The sequence below is a fragment of the Rhinolophus sinicus genome, chromosome 2, assembly GCF_057876585.1.
Source record: "Rhinolophus sinicus isolate RSI-liver-muscle chromosome 2, RSI-T2T, whole genome shotgun sequence".
In the NCBI taxonomy this organism is placed as follows: domain Eukaryota; kingdom Metazoa; phylum Chordata; class Mammalia; order Chiroptera; family Rhinolophidae; genus Rhinolophus; species Rhinolophus sinicus.
In genome coordinates, this window is record NC_142502.1 from 129,025,481 (window position 1) to 129,052,305 (window position 26,825).

A 26,825-nucleotide genomic window follows, 5' to 3' on the forward strand; every position below is an offset into this window, starting at 1 on the left:
ACCACATACAAGTTCTGTGATCTTGGACAACATAACCTATTTTAGTCCCTGTTTCCTCATGTGCAAAATAAGAATAAAAATTATCCATACTTCTTAAATTTTTGTGAGGATTTAAAATGTAATATATGTAAAAAAATGTAGTGCAATGCCTGACCAGTAGTACGAGTTTGATCAATGTTAGCTGTCATTAGTGCTGTGATATAGGGCATCCACTTACTTTGTCTGAAAGGGTTTCTGACATTTTGACAATGATTTCTTGACCTTCAATCTCTCAATTTCTTTTGTCTTCATTACTTATTACAAGATCTGTAATATTGAGTTATATGAATCAACTCACCCTTTCCTGAATTTCATCAAGAAATATTAAGCTGTTAACATATTCTATGGTGGTCGTTGGAACAAATTCAAGTTTATACTCTGCGTCTTGTGCCTCAGAGATAATGGCATCCACTTTTTTCTTGCTTTGACGAGGAAGCATATAATTTAGCACCTAGGAAAGAAAATGTAAATCATAACTACTTGACTACTGTCATTTTATTATATATTTTAGATAAATCCTAATTGAACATCTGTTAAGTAGCAAGTATTGGAAGCAGCCGTATATATAAAGGGACTTTTTTACACATGAAATCACTGTTAGTCAAATGAACCAACAAGAAGGACAGGTTTTGAAGATCATTTCCAGAACAAACTAGATTGCACAGCTTATTAAAAATGTTTGCTTAAATTCTCTGATCTCTTGCAAGCACCCTTCCTGTTATTTTGCCCTTTGTAGTGGACATTATAGTACCCTCTCCTGGATTAATTCTAGTCCTTTCATGTTGTCTGGTAGTCATGCAGTTTGGGAAATTGATTGATCTCTCCTTCGGAAACACAGATGAAGTCTAATTGATCAATAGGCAAGTATGAGTCTGGTCCTTGGGCCAATGTAATTGGATAAGCGTGGACATCTGACCTTAGTTGATCCGATTAGATAGAGGCCCAGGACTTCTCTTTAAGGCTGAGAGAGATGGATGCTCAGAATCCCAATCTCTCTTTCTTTCTCTTTCTGTATATGAACAAGGAAATAATTAGCCTATGGAGCTTTTGACAGCCATATCACAATGAGAAAATGCTAGCTTTATAATGAAGCTGGCAGTCAGGAGGCTTAGTAGAGAGAACGGAAAACTGGCTTCTTGGTAACACCACTAAGTCACTAGATCAGACTTTCCCCATGCCCATCACTCTCTGGTCTTTTTAGATGCACAGCCCATAAATGTATGGATTGCTTAAGCCAGTTTGAGATCAGTTTTCTTTGACTTGGTATAGAGCAGTGCTCAAACTGCTTGTTGAAATTGAATTTGCTCCAATTATGTATTTCTTCCTTTTTAAGAGGTGAAGAAGCTCTGGAAGAAAGCCCAGGGCCACACAATTAATTACATGACAGAACAGGTACTATCACTCAGGTCTTCAGTCTTTTATACAGGGCTCTGTGTTCCGTCATGACATTAGGGGTCAACAGACATTTTCTGTAAGGGCCAGATAGTAAATATTTTAGATTTGCAGGACCTACAGTCTCTGTTACAACTGCTCAACTCTGCCCTTGTAGTGAGAAAAGCAACCACAGGCTATGCTGTACATAAGCAAATTGTCACAGTTGTGTTCTAATAAAACTACACGTACAAAACAGGTGGCAGGCTGGATTTACCCAGTGGGCTATATCCTGTTTTATACCATTGTCTTTCTGGAGGTATTTGATAACATATAGAGATATTCTGGCCCCAAAGAAGACCTGAAAGTTATTGCAGAATGAACACAAATTTCCTCAGCTCTATAACTCACCAAAATATAATCAGATCTTTAGGGACAGTTTCAGATCAGGAAATGATCTCCTAAACTTGATTTTAATGTCCTAGAATGAACAAGCATTCCCACGAGGACACTGAGCTGTCACATTTGTACCTCTTCTACAGGAAGCTTTGAAATGCTCCAAAAAGGAAAAAGGAGCAGGAAGGAGTAAGAGGCTCGTGTGAGGCCTGCAGTCCCCTCCCTTCCCTCATCTGAAAGCTGATTGTGCTTGGGACAGAAAGGAGAATATGAGACTTTTCCTAGAAATTAAGGATGCCTAGTAGACTTATGTAAATTTTAAATATTTTCAATGTTAGAAAATACGGTTTATTTGCAGTAGAAAAATCATAAAATAATTGTAGAGACCATAAAAAATTGTGAAAAATTTTTCTTAGTTCATAGTTACCTCCAAGCATCGCAAAGGTGATGGAATTAGTTTTTCTTTTAGCAGCTTAGTGTCAATGAGCAGCAAGCCTACATTTCTGGTGGGTTTTAGAGCTGTGGCGTCCTTGTGCTGTCTGTGATATTTTTCCAGTTGTTCACTAAAGAACTGAACATCTACGTAGAATAATTCATATAAAGCATAAGATACATTAAATTAGATTTTGAAGAAGCTTTATAAATATATTAAAGCCATTGCATGAATAAATTTATGTATGTGTTTGTAATGTTATTATCCATATGTAGGGTACTTTGTATAACTTTAAAATATTAATTGACAATGCCTTATATTTTATTCTTGCAATAAAAAAACTAATATATAATAATTACATATGTTTTAAAATAAGAATTAGATAATTAAATATGTAAATATATTTTCTGGCTCCTCTTAAGAGATGGCAGGCAAAAAAAAATTATAATTGCATTAGGAGATCTAGTCTGAAATGGACTAGATTCTAGAGTCAGGTCGGTTTGAAATTGGGCTTAATCTAAGGGTTTCCTACATGGTACTGCAAAGTAGAGCATTTTGAGCATATTAACAATAAAAGTTTGAGACACGGGAGATCACGCATAGCTAAAGTTATCTCCATTCCTCTTCCCACCACCTCTACCAATCCTGCCCCCACGTCATGGTTGAGGCCTTTGTCAGCCTGCATCTGAGATATGCTGCAGTTGTATTGTGATAATCTTCCTGTCTCCATTTTCTCCCTTCTCCAATCTACCCAGAACCGGGGGAAGCCTGATTATGCTTGAATACACTTTTATCATACTATTGGTCAAAAACAGCTCTTTCTAATACATGTAGAGCACTAAACTACTCTGCTTGTCTTTCAAAATCCTGTACCCTCTGGGCCTCTCAAATTTAGATAACTTTATTTCCAATTCCTTCCTCCATTTGGGTCAGATTGATTTCCTTAGTGTTTCCCTGTTCTCTTTTTATAAACCTCCTCCACTATCAAATGATCTGAGAAGTCCTCCATTAAGGAAACCTGTATAGCATTGCTTAATCTAGTATTTTCCAAACTTGTTTGAACACAAAGTCTTTTTAAGGTATTGTGTGATTATCCTTTAGAATAGTGTTCCAAAGAACGCCAGTTTGGGAAACACCAATTTGGTCCAATACTCTCATTTTATACATAAAGAAATGTAGATCAATGAAGGTTATTGATCTAATAACTGTGTTTCTCTTTGGCCATGGTCACACAGCCAAAAAGAAACAAAAGAGTAAAGCTGACAGAAGAGAAATAAGATCTGTTGTCTATCTCTTTTTGAGACATAGAGGCAGTGTGTAGAGTAGTGAAGCACACAAGATTTCAAGTCAGAGAAAAGTGTTTCTAAACCGCTTACTTACTGGCTGCATAATTTTGCATTTTCCTTATCTCTTTATATGTCCATTTACTTATTTGTAAAATAAGAATCCTAATACTTGCCTCATAGAATTGTGAGGATTAGATGAGCTACCTGAAAATCACTTAGCACAGTATCTATCATGTCATAAGTGCTCAGCAGGTGTAGAAATGATTAGGAAACACTGACATTTATAGGAATTTAGTGGTGAAATATGGCTGATTGCGTCAGGAAGCCAGAACCTGTCCCCTGATCATCTTTTTGGAGGCTGGCCAGGGGACACTCTGGCTGAGAGTTCAGTTAAACACACATTTATTAATCATCTGTAATAGGTTCTTTGCAGGGTAGTTTGAGGGAATATGATAACAGGTAAGGTATGGTATCCAAAGGGCAAAGCTACCTTCTGTTAACCTCTGACGAACAACTGGGTTTAGAGGTTTAGGAAGTACTGCAGAGTTCCAAGACAAGAAGGAGCACAGCAGTAGGAATCCAGGCCAGTGTACTCCAAGGTCCCAGCCAACAAAGAGTTAACACCTGTGAGACTCTGCTGCCAGGATTGGGACAGGATTGACAAACCAAGGCAGGACTAGATTAAGGACAACCTGGGAGTCTGGTGACCTCATCCTGATGGGAACTTGATGAGCGATGAAAGTCATCCAATGTGAGGAATGCGGTAACAGGAGAGAGGAGGCCTTGGGCTTAAGCCTATGAGTAGAAGATCTAAGGGATGAGGCTAGGCCTCCTTTGTGTGCTGAAGAGCCAGGCTCCATACCTTACTGCCACCATGGTGCTATACCATAGCTCTCAGGGCATCGCGTCCTGTCAGGTCACTTCAGTTCTACACACATTAAGCCTCAGGGACTTGACAACTGAATGCAGTGCCTGCTCTTGGACTAGATTCTGGGTCAAACCAGCTGCAAATTGCTTTATTTGGGGGTTTCTGAATATAGACTAAATGTTGATACTAAAGGATTGCTATTTTTTTAGATGTGATATTATTTTGGTTCTGTGGGAACATGTTTTTTAGAGATGCATATTGAAGTATTAAACTTAGAGATGGAATGTCTAATTTACTTCAGCACAATAAAATAATGGGTTGAAAGAAACTGTAACAATTTATAGAAAAAAATAGTGCTGGTTCATGAGACAAATATCAAAGTAATTATTTTTGTGTATGAGAAAAGGCAATAAAAAACAGCTCATGAAATAAAAAAAGAATATGAATGATATTCATAATAATTAGTAAGGAAAATTTAAAAACTTACCAGGTTCCTGAAGTTTAAGAGCTTGTAAATCAAGACTTTCGTTTTCCTTGAAGAATATCTGGAACTTTTCAAATGTAGCTGCATATAATTGGGCAGATTCAAATGCTGCTTTTATGGTTTCCTAAATGTTATAAATAGACAGACAAATAAAACTATAATTTTCCTGAGCAGAATTCAATTTAATATAACTAAACAAATAAACAAACCAGCAAACACAAATGCCTTCTCTTTGTCCAACAATATATTTTGACCTGGGAATATATGAGTGAGGGAAGATACCATCCCTGATGTCATTTAGTTATTTGTTAATTTGTTTCCTTTTAATAGGTTCTTATGTATTCTTCTAGAATGTTTCCACTATTTATTTCTTTACATTAAAAATTGAGAGGAAGAAACATGTCAAACTTATATCTCATTTGAGCTGACTTAATAGTCAGCTCAATATAGGTGACAGAATGAAACAATGGGAGCCCCATAAATGAAAAGCTCCATCAACATGTCCAAAATATGATTTGAAACCTTTTTTATTTTGAAATAATCTCTGATTCACATAAAGTTTCTGGTTTTTACTGATATTCTTTAATTTTCACTTATCTCAAAATCAATCAATAAACATTCTACTTTCTTCTTATGCTCTCCCTTCTTTTTGTTTTTAAAGTTGCATTATTTCTATTTCATTAGAACATACAACATTTATATACTAGTCTCCTATCCTTGTCTCTACCTATGTTTTAGTCTTAGATAGATCTACAATTAAATATATTAAGTGTTCACCATCAGTCTTTTTAAATTAAGATTTAGTTTCTTAGAGCAGTTTTAGGTTCACAGCAAATTTGAGAGGAAAGGACAGAGAATTCCCATGTATCTCCAGCTCACACACATGTACAACCCCCCCACCCCCCCACCCCTTAACAACATCCCCACCTGAGAGGTACATTTGTTACAACTGATGAACCTACACTGAGCAATCATTATCACCCAAAGTCTATAGTTTACATTATGGTTCACTCTTGGTGTTGTACATTCTATGGGTCTGGACAAATGTATAATGGTATGTATCCATCATTATGGAATCATACAGAGTGTTTTCATCATCCTAAATAGCCTCTCTGTTCCACCTATTCATATCCCCCTCTACCCATCCTGGGCAACCACTGACCTTTTAAGCGTCTCCATGGTTTTGTAACTTCACAAGAACTTCGTTTCTTTAGCACATATTTTGCTTTAATCCAAGTTAGCTTTGTGTAGCCTGATGGAACTGTAACTCGGTCGCATTCTTTCCCTAGATCCTCCTACCTGTGTATATACGGTATGTCCACTCCCTTTAATCATTAAGTCCTTAGGAGGACATTATGTTCTGGTCAGCGTCAAACTTACTTAAGAGTAAAGTTTCCGGTCTATCAACCATGACCAAGACACAATAACCAAACCTCAAACTAGAGTAAGGTTTTAGTCAAACAAAGATAACACCTTGGCCTCAGTTATGTTTCCTGTTCAGACTCATGAAAGCAGAACGCCCCCACAGGCCACATCCCCTGGAAACTAGACAGAACAATGCCGTGACTGACACCAGGACCTGGAGCCATGATCAATTGCTCTCTGCCTTAGCTGGGACCAATCGAGAGCTCGTGGCCCCAACGCCCACAGCAACCATGATTAATGATGTTCTCCATACATGTATTATAGCCACTAGAGGCCATCAGGGAGCCAGGTTTTTGAGAGCACTGGCTCACCTGTCTCTGGACTTGGTGCCAACTCCTTAAATAACCTTTACTTTCTTTGCTGCAAACTCCTGCTCGTATGTTATTTGGCTTGAGTGTGTAGGCAAGCAGACCTTTTGAGTCTACAGCAACAATTTTGCTTTTACCAGAATGTCACATAGTTGGAATCTTATAGATTCCCATTGCACATATGTTATACCTTTTAAAATTGTCCCACAATCCTTAGATATTTTGTTCTGTTTTTTTCAGCCTTTGTTTTCTTTGCTTTTTGGTTTTCATGGATTCTATTGATAGATCCTTTAGCTCAGAGTCTCTTTCCTCAGCTGTATCCAATCTGCTAATTATCCCATCAATGTCATTTTTCATTTGTTACTTTTTTTTTTTTTTTTAATCTCTGGCATTTCTTTTCAGTTCTTTCGTAGGGTTTTCATCTCTCTGCTTACACTGTCCACCCATTCTTGCATACTGTTTCTGTTATCCACTAGAGCCCTTAGCATATGAATCGCAGTGGTTTTAAATTCTGGGCGTGGTATTTCCAATATCCCTGCCCATGTCTGGTGGCAATGCTTGCTCGATCTTCAAATTATGGTTTGTTTGTTTTTTCCTATTTGGTATGCCTTGTAATTTTTTGGTGATAGCTGGACATGATGTACTGGGTAAAAGGAACTGCTGTAAATAGGTCCTAGAAAGGGAATGGTGAGGTGTTGGGGGAGGGAAAACATTCTTTAGTCCTATGCTTAAGTCTGTCTTTTAGTGAACCTCTGGACTGTGAACCTCCTATATATTTCTCTTTTTATTCTCTCTCCTTCAGTGGGACAGGATGGCTAGAGTGGGCTGGAATTGTGTTATTTCTCTTGTCCCGGGTCAGTTAGGCTCAGATATTTAGGCTCTGGTTAGGAGTTTCCCCTGATGGCTAGTTCCCCCTGAGGGCAGACCTTGTTAAGAACAGAGTGCTCTGGCATATTTCAAAATGGTTCCTTTCCCCCTCTCCCTACTGGAAGCATGAAGGGATTTTTCTCCAATATTTACTATGGGAACCGGGTTGAGCTCCTGGAGGTAAATATCACAATATTATGCCCCTCCTCACCATGACTGGATCTCCCAGAGTTTTTAAATTTTAGAATGTTCATACTGAGCCTCCAGAGATTCATCAATTACAATCTAGGTTTTCCTGCCCAGCACTGCTTCCCACAGTGGTTCTGCTCATGAGTTTCTGCCGGGAGCCATGACTCCCTGTATTCACCTGTTTGTCTCTCCAGCCTTGGGGCCTGTGGTTTGCCCTTTGTCCTCACTTCTCATGGATCCAAAAAGAGTTGTTGATTTTTCAGTCTGTTCTGATTTTTACTTGTTTTTAGGATGGACTGGAGACTTCTAAGTTTCTTACTTGTGAAACCAGCAACAGGAAGATCAGTTGTTTTTTTTTTTTTTTTGCCACAGTTATCTTCTGATTGGATGAGTACCCAATTCCTTAGGTCCTTGTATTTTCAAATACCTTGTATCTCTCTATACAAGTAGCCTTGATACTTGAGGACTTGCTTGGCTAAATAAAGTTCTTGATTCACACTTTCTTCACTTGACTTTTATTTAAAAATGCTTTTCCATTATTGCCTTGCATTATGTGTTGATTTTGAGAAGTCTAATGCTAGTCTAATTCTCTTACTTCTGTAAGTTGTTTGGTCATTTTGCTTTGAGACCTCAAGGTATTTTTCTGCAGTTTTAAAAGTTAATGGTTTCAAGAAGATATATCTCAGAGTTGATAGTTCTAGGTCAATTTTCCAATGTACACTGTAGGCCCTTTCAATATGTTGATTCAGGTTTTCTTTTCTTGGACTATAGTTATAAATGTTAGTTCTACCCTTTGTTTTGTTTTTCTCCTTCAGAGACTCCAGTTACATGTATGTTATTTCTTCTTTGCTTGTCTTCTATTTCAATTATTTTCTCTCTGAACCTTTTTATTTATATTAGGCTGGTGCAAAAGTAATTGCGGTTTGAAAGGTTAAAAATAATTGCAAAAACCACAGTTACTTTTGCATCAACTTAATATCTTTTATTTTCATTTTCATGGTTGTTTTTCTTTCTTCTATACTCATTATATTTTCCTATCATTCTTTTATACTAATTATTCAATTTTCATTTGAGTTTATTCTCCCGTGGACACCATGTAATTTAGTCTTCATTTCTGAGATGATTCTGTCTTTCCCCCCTTAGTTTCTATTTTTAATTTTGGATTCAATGTGATTTTATATATATTGAAATGTTTGAGGATATTTACTTCAGTTTGTAGTGTTGCTTTAGTATTGTGGGTTTTAGAGGGGAAGGGGAGGAATATTCACCAGCTGTTTTAATCTTCACTTTGTTTTCTCTTTATAATATCTTTATGCATATTTAATATATTTTAATTTCTTCAGCTAATGGATTTGGTGTGATTTACAAGATAATTCAAGGGTATTCTGCTTTGTCAGTATAGCAATGTGTGGATGATTTTATTTTATTTTTTGGGTGGTGGAAGAGTTGGGTACACTCTGATTTTTTTGGTTCTTTTTTGTCCTGCAGAGTCTTAAATTTTCACTAGTTGCTTCATTTTCCTTGCACCACCCAATGTTTGAATAATGCCTCTTCTTCAGCTTTAAACTATTTTCTACCCCAGAAGTGATGTCACCTGAAATATCATGCCCTTTTAACTCCCTTTCCTGTAGTCAATGCTCTGATCTACTGGGACTTTTTAAAAAAACCCAAAAACAATACTTTACCATTTAGAGATTAAGTAGTGTTAAATTTAAAGATAATAAAGGGCAAAAATATATTACTTAATTTCTTTACTATTAGTTTCAATAAAAGTAAATATACCTTTATTTGAAGGATAATTGTGTGAAAATTCTTATCATCATCAAATACTGCTGATAAGCTTGGGCCAAGTCCACAAGTTTTTTCTTCAAGTTTGTTGTTAATATAAGGGCTGGTAAAAGCATCAAAATATGTATCAGGCACGAGATTAGGAACTGATAACACAGTGTTCTGAAAATGATTAATTGCTCCTGAAATACCATCCTGTTAGAGAGAAAAACATGAACATAAATGTAAACATATATGGTTATATTTATGAATATTTTTGAATTTTTTGAAATGCTAAAATAAATAACTTGTTGAATCATGACAGATATTGTGTTGATTTTTAGTATATGACAGATCAGAAGACACAGCCCCTGTCTTCAGGAAATGTATTTTGTAATTTAGAGTGAGGCAAGTAAAAAAACCCACAACACATTATGATGACTTCTATATTTGAAGTATGAACAAAACACAGAAATGTCATAAGGGAAGGCCAGCCAAAGTATGCCTAAGAGAAATAGGGAAAGTTTAAAGGTTGGGTTAGAATTTTATATTCTTTAAGCAGCAATTTCCATTCTAGAAATGTATCCTAAGAGAAAAAACTAGGTATATAAGTAAAGATTCATTTACAAGGACACTTACTGTATCATTACTTGTAATGAAAACTGATGAGAGAAATACCTAAGTGTTTAAAAATAGGAGTATTGTTAAGTTATGATAAATTTATACAATGGAAAATTAGGCACCCCTTCAGCATGGTGTCTCCTAAGATTGATTAATGCCACGGGAAAAATCTTATGATATAATGCTAAGTTAAAGAGAGAGACAGAGAGATAGAGAGAACGATAAAACTGGTTTGTAATATCCCATTTTTTAAAATGTATATACAAAATTTCATGGTAAGTTAGATGTGTTTGGTATATCAGTAAAACAAGATTGGAAAAAAGTATAAAAATGTTAAAGGGTTATTTCTGGCACATGGAATTAAAGATGATTTTAATAATCTTTTTTGTTTTTTTTTCAAATTCACTTCAATGGGCATGAACTAATTTATAACTTATAATAAATACAAAATCTAATTAGAGAAAACGAGATCAAGAAAAGGTACTTCTTGAAATGAGTCTTAACAGTTGAGCAGGAGCTTGTCAAGTGTACAAGACAGGAGTACAATCCTTAGAAGTTATTATGTGAGAGGCCTGAGGGGGGCAGGCAGGTTTGGGCACCCTAAGTAATTTAGGTGCTGGAGCATAAGTGCCAAGTGTGGAGAAACAGGACCATGCAGTTGGTCCCCTTGTAAAAGGCCTGTATGTGATATTGGGTTCCAGTGTTAGCATATAGGCCCGAGCTCCCTAGATTGTGACCAGGGACAACCCTGCGGATAAAAGGGTCCTAACGTCATGTAACTTGGGGAAGAAACCTTGGGTTAAACAAAGTTAAACAGGATTCTTCTCTGGATCTGCTAACCAGGATTTTTCATATTTGTTAATATGCAAATGCACATCACAACCCCCTTTCTCCTAGAATGCTTATCAACAGACCACAGAGCATTCTTTGAAAAATGTCACTATAGGCAATGGAGAAATTTTAATTTGAAGTGATATGATCAAATTTGCCTATGAAATAATCTTGCTGTCAGCAATGTAAAAAATGCATTAGAAGGAAAAGAGGCAGGCAGACCTGAATAGATGAGTAAACCAAGCCAGGTGAGAGATAATGAAGTTCCCATTGAGAGGAGGTGCAAATAAAGGTCAAGTGACAGGACTCAGTGACCTGATTGCAAAGAGGTAAGGCAGAAAGTCAGATGACTCCCGAATGCTGACTTGGGCATCTGGATAGTGCCTTTCATTAAGATGGAGACATGGAAGGAGGAGGAAGATTTGGAAGAAGATGGTAAGTTCAATTTATTTTGGTGAGTTGGTGTTAATCATGGAGATTTTCAGATCTGAGTCTGGAACTCAGAAGAAAAGTACTGAATGAAAATACATATTTATAAATCTCCATTCTAGAAGTGGTAGTCAGAACAATGGGCACAGACATAAGGACCCACAAAAGGTATATAGCACGTGAAGATGAGGGACCCCTTCAAGATACTGTGTTTCTCTGAAAATAAGACCTAGCTGGACAATCAGCTCTACTGCGTCTTTTGGAGCAAAAATTAATATAAGACCCGGTCTTATTTTATTATAATTTAAGACCAGGTCTTAATATAATATAATATAATATAATATAATATAATATAATATAATATAATATAATATAATATAATATACAGTGGTAGCTCGATTTTCAAACGTAATCCATTCTGGAAGACCGTTCAAGTTCTGAAACTTCGAAACAGCTGACAGCTGTTTTAAGTTATCCTTAAGCTAGGCCTCAGGATCTTGCACTCAGCAGAAGCCACGTGATGTGTTCGACTTCTGAGGCATGTTCGAAAACTGAAGCATTTACTTCCAGGTTCATGGCATTTATAAACCGAAATGTTTGTCAATGGAGATGTTCAAAAACCAAGGTACTACTGTAATATAATACTGGGTCTTATATTAATTTTTCCTCCAAAAGATGCATTAGAGCTGACTGTCTGGCTAGGTCTTATTTTCGGGGAAACACGATAGTAGTAGTCAAAGGTCAAACAAAAATAGGCTCTGAGAATGAGGATCATAAAGGAAAGAAATGTTAGCATAAGAGTAAAACCAAGAGAAATTAAACCAAGGTGGGAGTCTTATTTCTAGAGGTGGAAGCAGTAAATAGAGTCAATCACAACAGGAAAGAAAGAATTGAAAAAAATATTGGGTCAAGCATTAGGAAGCTATAGGTAACTCAAACAAGACCAATGTAAGATGTCAAGACTTAAGTATAAAATTTTCCTTTAGACTAAGCTTTATGTGTATATGAAAACTAGATGAGGATGCATGTTAAGACTAATGACCAAAATAATAGAAAAATTAGGAAATGTATGTGTGATAGTCCTGTTTATACTGCTATTGACTAATTTGGTGTTACATGAAGTAAAACCTTCTGTGTGGTATGAACACATGTACATACTGATTATGCCCAGAGCTTGGCCTACAACTTCACATGTAGGAATTAAAAATACCCATGTGGGGAGTAGGGTCCTACAACAGGAACAGGGAGAGTGTCAAGGTTTTCAAGGCCTGTTCCTGGAGGCTAAAGGAGAATAGCCAGCTGCTGTTGGAAAGTCTTCTTTTGTCATCTGCTACACAAGGGCATCTGTCTTCCATGTGAAGGACAAGAATCTTCTGGCCAGAAAGAAACATAAGTGCCCAGTGCCTCTCTGTGTGGGAGTTCCTGAGTGAGACTCCAATCACAGGGACCCCAGCAGTCTGCTTGTCCTTGTAAATATCCTAATTTATCTGTAATCTGACAAATTACAGAATCATAGACTGCTATTATTGGAAGAAACCTTAAAACTCATCTGCCTTTTCATCGTATAGATGCATAAATTGAACGCCAGAGAGATAAGTGGATTCCCAAGGTCAAAGAGCTTATTAATTGTAAAGCGAAGACTAGACTCTAGAGAGCCTGATTACTAATGTTTTTGTGCCATGGTATACCAGCTAACAAGAGAAAACACAGACTCTGATTGGTTTACTGATCTATGCATGTACACAAATGTGGGAGGCAGAATTCTAAGATGGCTCCCAACATTCCCTCCCTCTGGTGTATACACCCTGTATAGTCCTCTCCTTTTAAGTATAGTGGCGGGGGGAAACCTGTGAATAGGATGGGCTGCCATTACCATGACTAGGTTATATGGAAAGTTGAAGGGATTTGGCAAATATAATTAAGGTCCCAAATCATTTAGTTGACTTTGAGTTAATCAAGAAGGTGATTATGCTGGGTAGACCTGACTGAATCAAGTGAAAGCCCTTTTTAAAGGAGGGATTGGGCCCTTTCTTAAGGAGAATCTCCAGCTGGTCTTGAAGAAGCAAATGCCCTATTGTAAACTGCTTATAGAGTTGGCCACATGGCAAGGAACTACAGGTGGTTTCTGGGATCTAAGGGTGGTCCCGGCTGACATGGCTCAAGGAAATAGGGACTTCAGTCCTACAGCTGCATAGAGATGAATTTTTCCAACAACCTGAGGGAACTTGGAAGTGGATCCTTTTCTAGTTGAGCCTCTGAGGAGACCTCATCGCAGCCAATGCCTGAATGGCAGCCTGGAGAGGCCCTGAGGCAGAGGGTGTGTTAAGCAGTGTCCAGACTCCTGACCCACAGAAACTGTGAGATAGTAAATGATTGTTTTTGTAAACTGCCAAATTTGTGGTAACTTATTACACAGCAATAGATAAGTAGAACAACGAAATTTTCTCAGGTGTAGCATACTTAAAAAAGATTTCCAAAGTGGTACTTACACACAGAGTGATTTCTTGGGTTCTTATTGAGAGATGCCTATAATCAATTCCAAATTTCATATAGAATGTGTTCTCTTGATGATATTCCTACCAAGTCCCTAACCTGTCTTAAGTTAAAGAAAATGTGCTAAACTTTAGATAGTTTTTATGTAGATTTAACACTGTGCACAGAATAATGCTTTCTCTTTTTCTTACGATCATTTTGGAGGAGTGACCACAACAGCAACACTGCCAATCATTTGACAGTAAACAGTTGCTTCATTTTCCAAAAAGGTGTTTCTACACAGATGTTATATGAAGAAACACATACCAGAAAATCTTCCAAAGAAGGCTCAAAGACTAGTGACTGGACTGTCAAAATCAGTTCTGTGAGAAACATGGGGATGAGAGACTCATCTTCTTCCTGCTTTTCCATTCCCTAAAATAAGCACATTTGCAATGTTATACAAGTAGCAAGGTATAAAACAGGAGACCTCTGTATTACAAGAGGCACATAAACTTAAGCATATGCATTTAGTTGATTCTATAATGTTGGCATGGCTTTCAAAGAATATTACCATAGAAATTAAACAATAAAGGTAAATATTGAAAAACTACATAATGTAAAACTCTCCTTGAAAAAACACTATCACAACAATATAAAACTTCTCTCCTTGAAAAAACACTATCAACAAAACAAAAGGCAAACAACAAACTGGAAAAGTATATTAGTAATGTATAGAGCAGATAGAAGGCTGGTAATATTTAAATAGAAATATACTTGATAAACTCAATGGAAATATATATTAATAAGATAAGTAATGCATAAATAGAAATGTACTTAATAATTAATACATAAAGAGAAATGTACTTAAATATAATAATTAATACACAAATAGAAATGCAAAGGACATAATCTGACATTTCTTAAAAGAAATATACAAATGATCAGTCAACGTCCTCCACCCAGGACACACTGAGTAGTAAGTGGCAGACCCAGATCTTTCTGATCATCACACCTATGCTCTTATTCCTGCACTGGGGCAGCAATTAAAGGATGATTAACATTCAAAAGCAGTGATATACTACTTGCATCCATTAGATTGACAAAGATAAAAATGAATGATACTATCTAGTGTGCACGTGGGTAAAAGCTCATTCTCAAACGTTAGGAAGTTTGTAAATTGACACAAAACTTTCTGAAGAGTTATGCATCAGTATCAATCAAAGCCTTAACAAGTGAGCATGTTTCTCCCTCATCAATTCCACAGCTAGGAATTTCTTCTAAGGGGAAAAAAAAATCAGATGTGTGTGAAAAATGTACAGGTAACCCCCGCATAACGCGGCACTTCTATAACACAGTTTCGCTCTAAAACGGTTCGAGAATTGGGGAAAACCATCGGAAAACAGGACATCCTAGAACACGGTTTCACTCTAACACGGTCTGAGAATTAGAGAAATCCCTGAACAGCACAGAACGTAATAAAAGCTTACTAGTGATGGCAAAGAAAACATTATTTAATGCATATTATTATGTTATACTTTTGGTGAAAATTGCTTTAATAAAGATATTTCTCTTAATTATAAAAATATAATAGTATATTTAAAAAAATTTTGGGAACCTAACCCCCTTTTTTATACTAGTTCTTTGTTTCATATAACACGGATTCGCATAACACAGCATTTTAGGAACCGAACAACCATGTTATACGGGGGTTACCTGTATAGAGAAGGATGTCCTTTGTAGCGTTATTTGGAGCAGTGAGAAAGTGATCAATAATAGAAAATTATTTACTATTATTTACAAGATGTATAGTACATTTCTATGTGAGAATATTGTGTGAAAAAATTCATATTGACTTGGGATACTTTTCATAAAGTATTGCTAGTGGAGAAGCAGGTGATAAATCAGTAAGTAAAGTATGGTACTCTTTTCCCCCTTGGAAATAGTTAACTTTGGATAGCAGAGGATGATTTATCTTTGTATATTTCTGTGTTTTTCAAATTTTCTGCACTAAGCGTGTATTATTTTCATAATTAGAAAAATAAATGTGACAGTATTTAGAAAAAGGAAGAATTGAGAACAGGGGTGGAGAGGAAGTAATGAAAAGGAGTATACAACTAAAATTCAACTTTTGGAGTAAAGGAAACTATAGCAAAGAGCATCATCCATCCTTGAAACTGCATAGTTGAGTTTCCTAGGGAGGAAGTTGGAATGTGGAGGTAGGAAGCTTGATGAAACCAGGAAAGCATGTTTTGCAGTGTTTTTAGGTATCTGGCATGAAGTTATTACCCAGGATAGAGTTGGGGAAAGCTTATTGGGAAACGTGGATATGAGATAATATGATTTCTCTCTTAGTTATATGAGATGAGACTACTCACTCAAATTTGTACTACTACATTTCAAACAATTCAAATTACTCTGTGTCTCTAAGATCAACTTCCTCCCAAGAGTTATCCACTCAAAGCACAAAGGTTTGCTTCCTGATTTGCCTCTTCTCACCTCTAAACTATTGCTTGCCTCTCATTTATACCACTCCCACTGCTTCTCTCTGCCAGTTCCTGCCCACGATGACCCCAAACTATAAGCTTCTTGGGGACAAGGATCCTGTCTATGCTTTTCATCACTATGTACCCAATACCTAAGGTAGGGATTGGTCCACCCAATGATAGAGTAGGTACTTAAGAAATATTTTGTCAAATGAACACATGAATAACCTTTAGCAAATTCCTATGAGAGAGAGAGCAATATTCAGCACAACGGATGCTTTCTCTATTATTAGATATTTGTTGGTATGCTGATTTTCACTCTGCCATTCCATCTGCACACAGTAGGCTCTCATTATACTGTGAAATACTTTAATCCGTTCCCCTGTTTTTTCAGTACACAGAAAATAGCATAATCCATAGTGCCTAGTAAGCATTCAATAAATGCTAACCAATGAATTTTCTTAATTTCATCTGAATATACCTTTTTATCAGTGACTTCAGGCTTCTCTTCAGTAATCCATTTCTGAATGACATCTACTGAAGGTGTTCGTTTCAGCTTGTCAGTGAGATGATTCAGAAGAGCGTTAACAGAATTTACTGTTAGGACGTGCATTGTGTTCTCAATTAGGTAGTCATTTAGACGAATAAAGCTTGAAAATAAAATAAAATACAGCTTTAGTTTTCTATATTCACTGTATGTGTTTGAAAGTAGCTCTAAAACAAATATTTACATTTTAAACTATCATTTCTCTTTTAATTTTCATTTACATTACAATATCAGAGATTTATTGTCCAAAAGAGTTATTTTTGGACATTCTTCATTTTAAAACACAAATATATAGCATCAATTTAGCTAGGTGTTCAAACTACTCAATAGCATATTAATGAGCAATGTATTTGGTATGGAAAAAGCACCTAACTCATCTAGGCAAAAAGGCCATAAGATTTTTTTTTTAAGATGCTTTAAAGAAGAAATCAGTAAATACACATCGATAACTTACATTCTAAAGGTACATGTGTGAACTACGAGATATTGGATTGATGTTGTTTGATGGCAATTGTTAACCCAAAGATGCAAATTTTATGTGTCTTTACTTGAGTGCTAGAATGCAGGCTGAGTCAGCAAGGCATTGAGAATGACTGTTTATTCTGCGTAAGTGGAGCCCAAAGGGCTTCTAGTACCTGTAGGCTTATGATGGTGGTCTCAGAGGCTGCTTCACTGACTTCTGTTGTGACACAGACATTATTAACATATTAATCTCATATATAAACTGGTGCACCAATTAACATTTATTAAACAGACAGGTGTAAATTTGGACTAAGTTAGTGAGCACTGAGTAACAATAATCAGTGTTTTATAGTGTCACATACATTTCAGATAATGCTTGGTGGTTTTGTTTGCAAGAGTTATTTGTAGTATTGAGGCTTTAGAATAACATGAAATCCAAACTCTGGAATAATGTTAAGACCCAGTTGGGTAAGCAAATGGCAGAGTTAACCCTAATGAGGGAAAGTCCCCCGGTGAGGCCCTGGAAGAGAGACTTTCCTCCTTGGTCCCCATTTGCAAAACCTGCCTTAGGGAGACTGCCTTTGTGTGGCAATGCAGCTGTGTACAAATCTTTGTGTGCCTGATGTTGTACGGTAGCCTGCTCCATGATCCAGGCTGGGCTAGTGGAAAACAAAGACTTAGAGATCAAAGAGGAGTTCTTGGTCTTGAGATACAGCCTCCACTCTCTACCAGCTCCCCACTACCAGCAGCTGCTTTGCTGGGGTGGGGGCGGGAGGCAGTTGGAGGAGTGCAGGCTTCTGAGGCATGCATTCAGATTACCACATCATCTTCATCCCTCATCACTATTAGTGAATCCTTTGATAAAGGCTTTAACTTTTAATGAAACTTGAGAAAGATGGATGCCCTAATTTTACTTTTTTTTTTTTTTTAAGATTTTATTGGGGAAGGGGAACAGGACTTTTTCTTCAAGTCAAGTTGTTGTCCTTTCAATCTTAGTTGTGGAGGGTTCTGTTCAGATTCAAGTTGTTGTTCTTTCAGTCTTAGTTGTGGAGGGCGCAGCTCAGCTCCAGGTCCAGTTGCCATTGCTAGTTGCAGGGGGCGCAGCCCACCATCCCTTGAGGGAGTCGAACCGGCAACCTTGTGGTTGAGAGGACATACTCCAACCAACTGAGCCATCCGGGAGCTCAGCAGCAGCTCAGCTCAAGGTGCCATGTTCAATTTTAGTTGCAGGGGGCGCTGCCCACCATCCCTTGCGGGAGTCGAGGAATTGAACTGGCAACCTTGTGGTTGAGAGCCTGCGCTCCAACCAACAACTGAGCCATCCGGGAGGCAGCTCAGCTCAAGGTGCCGTGTTCAATCTTAGTTGCAGGGGGCAGAGCCCACCATCCCTTGCGGGACTCGAGGAATTGAACTGGCAACCTTGTGGTTGGGAGCCCACTGGCCCATGTGGGAATCCAACCGGCAGCCTTCGGAGTTAGGAGCACGGAGCTCTAACCACCTGAGCCACCGGGCCGGCCCCGCCCTAATTTTTCTTAAAAGAAAGAATAGTCATTTACCATGTGAGCCTCATGCAATGATTCCTTTTGCTGGCCTGCTCTGTGTATGTCATTTTCTCAGACTCTGCATAAGCAGTCATGTCAAGGAGACCTCCACTGTCTCGCATTTTACCATAACCTAAGAACAGCAAAAGACACAACAAGAATTCTTGTGTAAAAGTTCCACTTTTTCCTCCAATATGGATTAAAAGACAAATGCAATTCAAAAATAACACAATACTTTGGTTCATGAGGTATTTTAAACTCCAGAAAACGGTCCAGTTAACCAAAATAATTTCACATCAAAGGATTTCAACTCAACAAAAGACAGTACACAGTTTATTAACATGCTCTTTAACAGGATATGTCCTGTGTGCCATGCCACCTCCTTCCCTTTTCCACCTGCATTTTAGTTATTCTTTAGAGTCCATGCCAGCTGGGGCCAATCCTGAGATCTATCCAGTCCTTTTATTTTAACAAACCTATTGTTTGTGCTAGTAGGTTGGACATACCTTTAAGCACCGAAGCTCTGAGTCCACTATAAAATGCTCATGAAATAAAGGTTCTGTAACCAGTTTAAAAATACTACACACAAGCAGAGGTAATGCAAGGAAAATGCACCATTTACTATTTCTCCCCCTCTATAATACACATTGAATTTATAATCTATTAAGCAAGTATGGAAGAATTGAAAAATAGGGTAACCATTTAAACTTAAGAAAAGTAAAATAAAAAGAGTTAATTAGAAAGCCACCACTTCTGATCTATTAAAGTTTTTCTCCCCCTTCCTACCCTTATACGTCTGGTCATCAGGAGTAAATCCAGCAGCATTCAGAGAAAGGCGGCAAGCTTTCCCGACCACATCTTTCGCCTCATTTCTAAATTCGTTCAGGAGCTCAGTCACCTACACGTTGATGACATGTATAATTAGTGATACTGAAGTAGCAATGATAGGGAAAAAAAAAAATCTTAGAACTTACAGACAAAATTCCTTACCTCTTCTAGCCGTATGGCTTGTACAGTCCTAAATTCTTTCAGGGTGAAGGTGTGACCTTTTCCAATATAACAAAGTCTCATAAAACTCAATTGATAACACAGGTCATTTATTTTAAGAAGAGCTGGCCGCAAATACTGAATCAAAAGATGAATATGTCATCATTTAGTTAAAAAAAACACACCTGTTTTTTAAAAGTATAAAGATATTTGGAAAGCAAGGATACTTATTAAGAAAAATAAATAGCTTTGTATGTTACGTTAGCTACAAATACAAGTGCATATATTAAACAGGAACACTTCTAAAGTTTTGTTCTAAAAGTATTCTTTGAATTATCAGATTTGTCTGAATTTATTTCTTTTTATTTTGAATACATGTCTTTTTGCTATGAAATTGAGGGCAAGTAACAGAGGATCTGCAAATCTTAAATTTCACTAGGTTTGTCCAATGGCCACAAAAAGATTCTTTGTGTTACCTTTAAGACTTTACAATGTCTAGTCACCATGATAATGGAGGGGCCCATCTATTGATCTAAGAGGTTATGACATAGACCAAAGACAAATTAAATTTTCAGTGGATAAAAAGTTGCTGAAAACTGACTATGCATAGTGAACACAGAATGTAATATATAGATGATATATTATAGAAATGTACACTTGAAACCTACATAATTTTTCTAACCAGTGTCACCCCAATAAATTTAATAAAGATTTTTTAAAAAAGGGGGGCGGCCGGTTAGCTCAGTTGGTTAGAGTGTGGTACTGTCAGCAAGGTTGCTGGTTCGATCTCCACATTGGCCACTATGAACTGCACCCTCCACAACTAGATTGAAACAATTACTTGACTTGGAGCTGATGGGGCCTGGAAAAACACACTTAAAGAAAAAAATTTTAGAAAAAGAAAATTCAGTCACTATTAAAAAACCTATTTTGCAATGTGAGCTGGGAGAATGAATGAAAATATTTGTGAAATTCTGTTATATAATCTTAATCTTTCTCTATGCCACCATCATAAATCAGAGTTCTAGGCTGTTGGCTTTGAAGGAATATGTTCTAAGAATGTTTTAAGGCCATCTGTCTGACTGCTAATCTAATTAAAGGAGGAGCAGTTATATTATATAAATAAAATTAACATTAATTTATTTGTATGTGACACTGGTTTGTGTATTATATACTTTTCTAGGAGTTTCCAAAACAGGACAAACAACAGTTATTCAAACCAACATTTAGTGCATTTATTCTAAGTACAAATAAAGGGAAATTGTAATTAGTAGAGTCCTAAATGAAGAGAGATTTGTGAGAAAATACCTGGGAAGTCACATAGTCCTTAAGGTTCATCTCATGAGGGAATTCGCATAATAAAAAAGAAGCAAAAGTTTAGAGGCTAAGTCCATGAATTGAAATGAGAAACTAAAAAAGCTAACAGGAGTAGGATGAGAATGTAATCAAATGGAGCAGTGAAAGCAAGGGAGTGTGCAGTACTCTGGAGAAAGTCCTTGAAGCAAAAATACAAGTTCTATTCAGTAAAGGGGCAAATAGTAAGGATCCAGGTGGAAAGCATAACTGACATTGATGGTCTTCCAAAAAGTGAGAGTTAGACAGTGGGGAATTTTTTGGAAGAGAAAATATAAGAATTTTTTATATTTTATATTTACAAAACACCTTCAATCTCTCTTATTTTCACAACAGCTTTCACATTTTGTCTATAACCTAAATACCTGGTTGTCAGCATAAAGGACAAATGTGAAAGCTGTTGTGAAAACAAGAGAGATTGAAGGTGTTTTGTCCCCAGCCCCTTTTGTTGTTTCTGCTGTTAGCAAATTTCAGCAGATCTGCATTAGGTGGTTCATTCTTGGGCTGTTATATCAACAGTAAACATTGAAGGGGATAAAGATTAAGCATTCTTTTAAGTTATCAGCAGGATTGTCATTTTGATGGTGGGTTTCAATATGTAAAAATATGTAAAATATGTAAAAAAATTGAGATAGCTATAATTTTAGCTGTCCAGGATACTTTCTCTGACCTACCTACAATTATTCTGGTGATAGAATCCCTCTTTCTTTGGGGAAACTCATTACATGGTTTTGGTAACGCTGACTCCTTTCCTTCTTCATCAGAGGAATGAGGAATAGGCACATATCTAGGCCTGGCTTATCAAAGTACTCCTAGCTGTGCAGTGATTGGTTCAGGATTGGGCATGTGGCCAAGCTGAGCCAATAAATGTTCTCCCCAGAATCTCCAGCAAGAGATATTCTCCTTTTATTAAAAGAGCCAGCAGTAACTATAGCGGCAGGTGGTGTTCATTTTAAGAGCCCAACAGAGAATGAAACAGACACAGATATATAGACCTGAAAGATGGAAAGAGGAAAAAAATAAAGATGACAAGATATCATTTGAACTTCTGTAATCAGACATGCATAAAGGTATTCACCCCTTAAATTTCCTTATTATATGAGCTTTTCTTTGTTGTTGTTGTTGAAGGTCATTTAAGTTGAGTTTTTTGCCAGTTGCATTGAAATTAGTGCCAGTACTTCAGAGATGTAAAATCAATGTTATTCATCTGGGAGTTGGTGACTGAGTCAGAAAGCCTATGGGGAAACATTTAACTTTGGAAGATAAATGCAGAAGAGCTGCATGTGCAGGACATCTACTACTGTGTTTCCCCAAAAATAAGACCAGATCTCATATTAATTTTTGCTCCAAAAGACACATTAGGGCTTGTGTTCAGGGAATATCATCCTGAAAAATCATGCTAGGACTTATTTTCCGGTTAGGTCTGAATCTGAGGGAAACACGGTATGTAATGCTGTCTTACTAAAACTGAAAGACAGAGAAGCCCTACATATTATGTAGAATCAAACACAGGGAAGCAGCCAAAACGAGGAGACAAAGAAACGTTTCCCAAATAAAAGAACAAAACAAAGGTTCAGAAAAAGAACTAAACAAGATGGAGACAAGCAATTTACTAGATGCAGAGTTCAAAACACTGGTTATAAAAATGTTCCATGATCTCAGGGAAAATATCAACAAAGAGAAAGGAAACATAAAAATGGACATAAACAGCATAAAAAAATCAGAAATAAAAAATATAGTAACTAAAATGAATACATTAGAAGGAATCAACAGTAGATAAGATGAAGCAGACGATCGAATCAGTGATTTAGAAGGTAAGGTAACAGTAAACACTCAAACAGAACAGCAAAAAGAAAAAAAAAGAAAAATGAGGAGGGGGCGGCTGGTTGGCTCAGTTGGTTAGAGCACACTGTTCATAGCACCAACATCACCAGTTCCATTCCCACATGGGCCAGTGAGCTGTGCTCTCCACAACTAGATTGAAAACAATGACTCCACAATTAGATTGAAAATAATGACTTGACTTGGAGCTGATGGGTCCTGGAAAAACACACTGTTCCCCAATAAAAAAAAAAATGAGGAGCCTCTGGGACAACATCAAGCATACCAAACATTCGCATTATAGAGGTACCAGAAGGAGACGAGAGAGAGCAAGAAATTGAAACCTATTTGAATAAATAATGACAGAAAACTTCCCTAACTTGGTGAAAGAAGTAGACATACAAGCCCAGGAAGCACAGAGAGTCCAAAACAAGATGAAACCAAAGAGGCCCACCAACACACATCATAATTAAAGTGCCAAAGGTGAAAGACAAAGAATCTCAAAAGCAACAAGAGAAAAGCTGTTAGTTACCTACAAGGGAGCTCCCATAAGACTGTCAGCTTATTTCTCAACAGAAATTTTGCAGGACAGAAGGGATTGGCAGGAAATATTCAAAGTGATAAAAAAAAGCAAGGACCTACAGCCAAGATTACTCCATCCAGCAAGGCTGTCATTTAGAATCAAAGGACAGATAAAGAGCTGCCCAGACAAGAGAAAGCTGAACGAGTTTATTACCACCAAACCAGTATAATATGAAATGTTAAAGGGACCTCTTTAAGAAAAAGAAAAATCTTAGTCATCAAAATGGCGGTGTGAGGTGAGCCTCTGGAAATCTCCCCTGGAATTTACAACAAATTGAAAAACTATAACTCCACAAAGGACTTCCTGCACAGCAGACAGGCAAGATGAAGAGTCTCACTACTGAATTCACCTAAAGATGGGCGAATCACTTGAGTGGGGGCTGAAGGAAGGGAGAAGTGCGGAGACAGAGACACGGGGGTGCAGGACGCAGACCTAGCTCAGTGCTCCAAGCTCGCTGCATCCCAGAACTACCGCAGCTGTGGGAGAAGGAAGAACTCAGACTGCTAGGGCTCCGTTTATGGCCCACAGGGCTGAGGGGACAGCATATAACATGGCTGAACCCAATGCTCATGGCAGAGACCTTGGAGAAAAGACTGAGGGAAGAAGGCCAAAAACGGTGGTTTAAGCCCTCACTGCCACAGAGAATGGAAGCCTTAGGCACTGAGACTAGCCACCCCCTCCCTACCCTCCCGAGGGTTGCCCCGCCCCCACCTGCCCAGTGCTAGAGGCGGAACAGTAGCAGGGTCAGATCAAAAGAACAGAATATTTGCAGTTCTGAGAGCTGTGGTCTGCAGACACAGATTTGCAGTCCAGCTGGTACCAGCAAAGGGGAGGGAGCTTTGGAAGCAGGACCAGCTGTGGTGGTGGTCGCCACCATTGCTCTGGGCCACCTCTCACAATTTACCATACCCCTGTCCCCACCTATCTGGGTGGATCCCTGCAGGAGTAAACAGAACTGCTGAAACACACAGGCTCTGAATCTGGTGCAGGAAGAGCTTTGGAACTTCAAAAGCTCTCCGTATACCCACAGGGACACGGTGCCCTATGACCCAGGTGAAGTGTTAACAGAGGAGAAGCCCACCTTCCTGGGAATCTCCCCATTGTGTGAGAAGCTGGAATAGTGCAGAGAAAACATAACACTACAGTGTGAGAGAGAAAAAAAGGCTGCAGTCGGAGAGAAAATAAAACATTCTACAAACACGTACTGGAAAACAAAACAAAGACCTCTTCCTATCAACCTGTTGCAGAACACACTCCTGCGGATGACTAGGAAGAGAAATAATGAATCATTAATTGCCATGAATAACCAAAGCAACAAGACAGCTCAGAAAGAAAGTAGAAAGTCTCCAGAAAATGAACTTAAAGATATGGAAATATGTGACTTAAATGACAGAGAATTCAAGATTGCATTTCTTAAAAAGCTCAATGAGATGCAAGAAAACACAAAAAGGCAGTTTAATGAACTCAGAAACACAATCAAAGACCAACATGAATATTTTACCACAGAGATTGAAATTTTAAAAAAGAACCAAATAGAATTTCTGGAGATTAAGAACTCAATAGAAGAAATGAAGAATGAAATAGCCAGCTTAGGTAGTAGAGTTGACCAGATGGAGGAAAGAATCAGTGACATTGAAGATAGAAAACTGGAAATGACACAGAAGGAAGAGAAAAGAGACTTGAGACTTAAAAGAAATGAAAGAACTCTACAAGAACCTTCTGACTCCCTCAAAAAGAGCAATATAAGAATAATGGGCATTCCAGAAGGAAAAGAAAGAGAGAAGGGAACAGAGAATATATTCAAACAAATTGTTGATGAGAACTTTCCAAACTTGTGGACAGAACTGGATCCTCAAATCCAAGAAACAAATAGAACACCTAATTACCTCAATCCCAACAGGCCTTCTCCAAGGCACATTGTATTGAAGCTGTCAAAAATCAACGACAAAGAAAGAATCCTCAAGGCAGCCAGGAAAAAGAAGACGGTAACCTACAAAGGAAAGCCCATTAGAGTATCATCAGATTTTTCAGCAGAAACTCTACAAGCCAGGAGGGAGTGGAACCAAATATTCAAACTATTGAAAGAGAGAAATTATGAGCCAAGAATAATATACCCAGCAAAGATATCCTTCAGATATGAAGGAGGAATAAAGACCTTTCCAGACATACAGAAGCTGAGGGAATTTTCTAATACGCAATCTGCACTACAAGAAATACTAAAGGAGGCTATTTGACCATTATTAACAAGGACAACTTGTGGCAACCAAAACATAAAAAAGGGGAGAGTAAAGGCCTGAACCTGAATATGGGAATGGAGAAAGTAAGCGTGCTGAAGAAAATGGAATACTCTAAATATCAAACTTTCTTTTATGTAAACTTAAGGGTAACCACTGAAAGAAAATCCAGAAATGAAATATATACTGTAATAAAAGAAGAAACAGAGGGAAACATCATAGAATACCACCACACAGAAATAATAGATAACAAAAAGGAAAAGAAACAATGGAGACACAGTCTTACCAAAAAAATCAAAAGATAGAATGATAGGAAATCCTCACACATCAATAATCACCCTAAATGTAAATGGACTGAACTCACCAATAAAAAGGCACAGAGTAGTAGATTGGGTCAAAAAACTAAACCCAACAATATCCTGCCTCCAAGAGACGCATCTCAGCTACAAGGACAAGCATAGACTCAAAGTGAAAGGGTAGAAATTGACTCTCCAAGCAAATGGTATCCAGAGAAAATCAGGTGTAGCCATAATGATATCAGATGAAACAGACTTCAGGGTGAAAAAGGTAACAAGAGACAAAGATGGATATTTAATAATGGTAAAAGGGACGATACAACAAGAAGACATAACAGTCATCAATATTTATGCCCCCAATCAGGGAGCACCGACATATACCAAGCAACTACTAACAGAACTAAAGGGAGAAATTGACCAAAACACAATTATACTAGGGGACCTAAATACATCATTGACAGCTATGAATAGATCATCCAAACAGAAAATAAATAATGAAATAGCAGCCCTAAATGACACATTAGATGAAATGGACACAATTGACATTTATAGAGCATTTCATCCTAAATCATCAGACTATACATTCTTTTCTAGTGTACATGGAACATTCTCAAGGATAGACCATATATTGGGACATAAAATCAGCCTCAGCAAATTTAAGAAGATTGAAATCATACCAAGCATATTCTCTGATCACAAAGCTTTGAAATTGGATATCAACTGCAAAAA

At 37.4% G+C, this 26,825-nt stretch overlaps 1 protein-coding gene across 1 annotated transcript in view; it reads right to left on the bottom strand.

Moving 5' to 3' along the window:
- The window catches only part of DNAH6 (dynein axonemal heavy chain 6), a 248,121-nt gene that overhangs the window by 181,682 nt on the left and 39,614 nt on the right, over positions 1-26,825 (bottom strand). The window contains exons 6-14 of the mRNA XM_019756389.3: positions 19,813-19,947; positions 19,609-19,720; positions 18,838-18,955; positions 16,754-16,922; positions 14,114-14,221; positions 9,449-9,649; positions 4,881-5,001; positions 2,234-2,385; positions 338-490 (exon numbers count right to left, since the gene is read on the bottom strand). Of these exons, the coding sequence (XP_019611948.3) occupies positions 338-490; positions 2,234-2,385; positions 4,881-5,001; positions 9,449-9,649; positions 14,114-14,221; positions 16,754-16,922; positions 18,838-18,955; positions 19,609-19,720; positions 19,813-19,947 (1,269 nt within the window). The remainder of the gene's footprint in view (positions 1-337; positions 491-2,233; positions 2,386-4,880; positions 5,002-9,448; positions 9,650-14,113; positions 14,222-16,753; positions 16,923-18,837; positions 18,956-19,608; positions 19,721-19,812; positions 19,948-26,825) is intronic.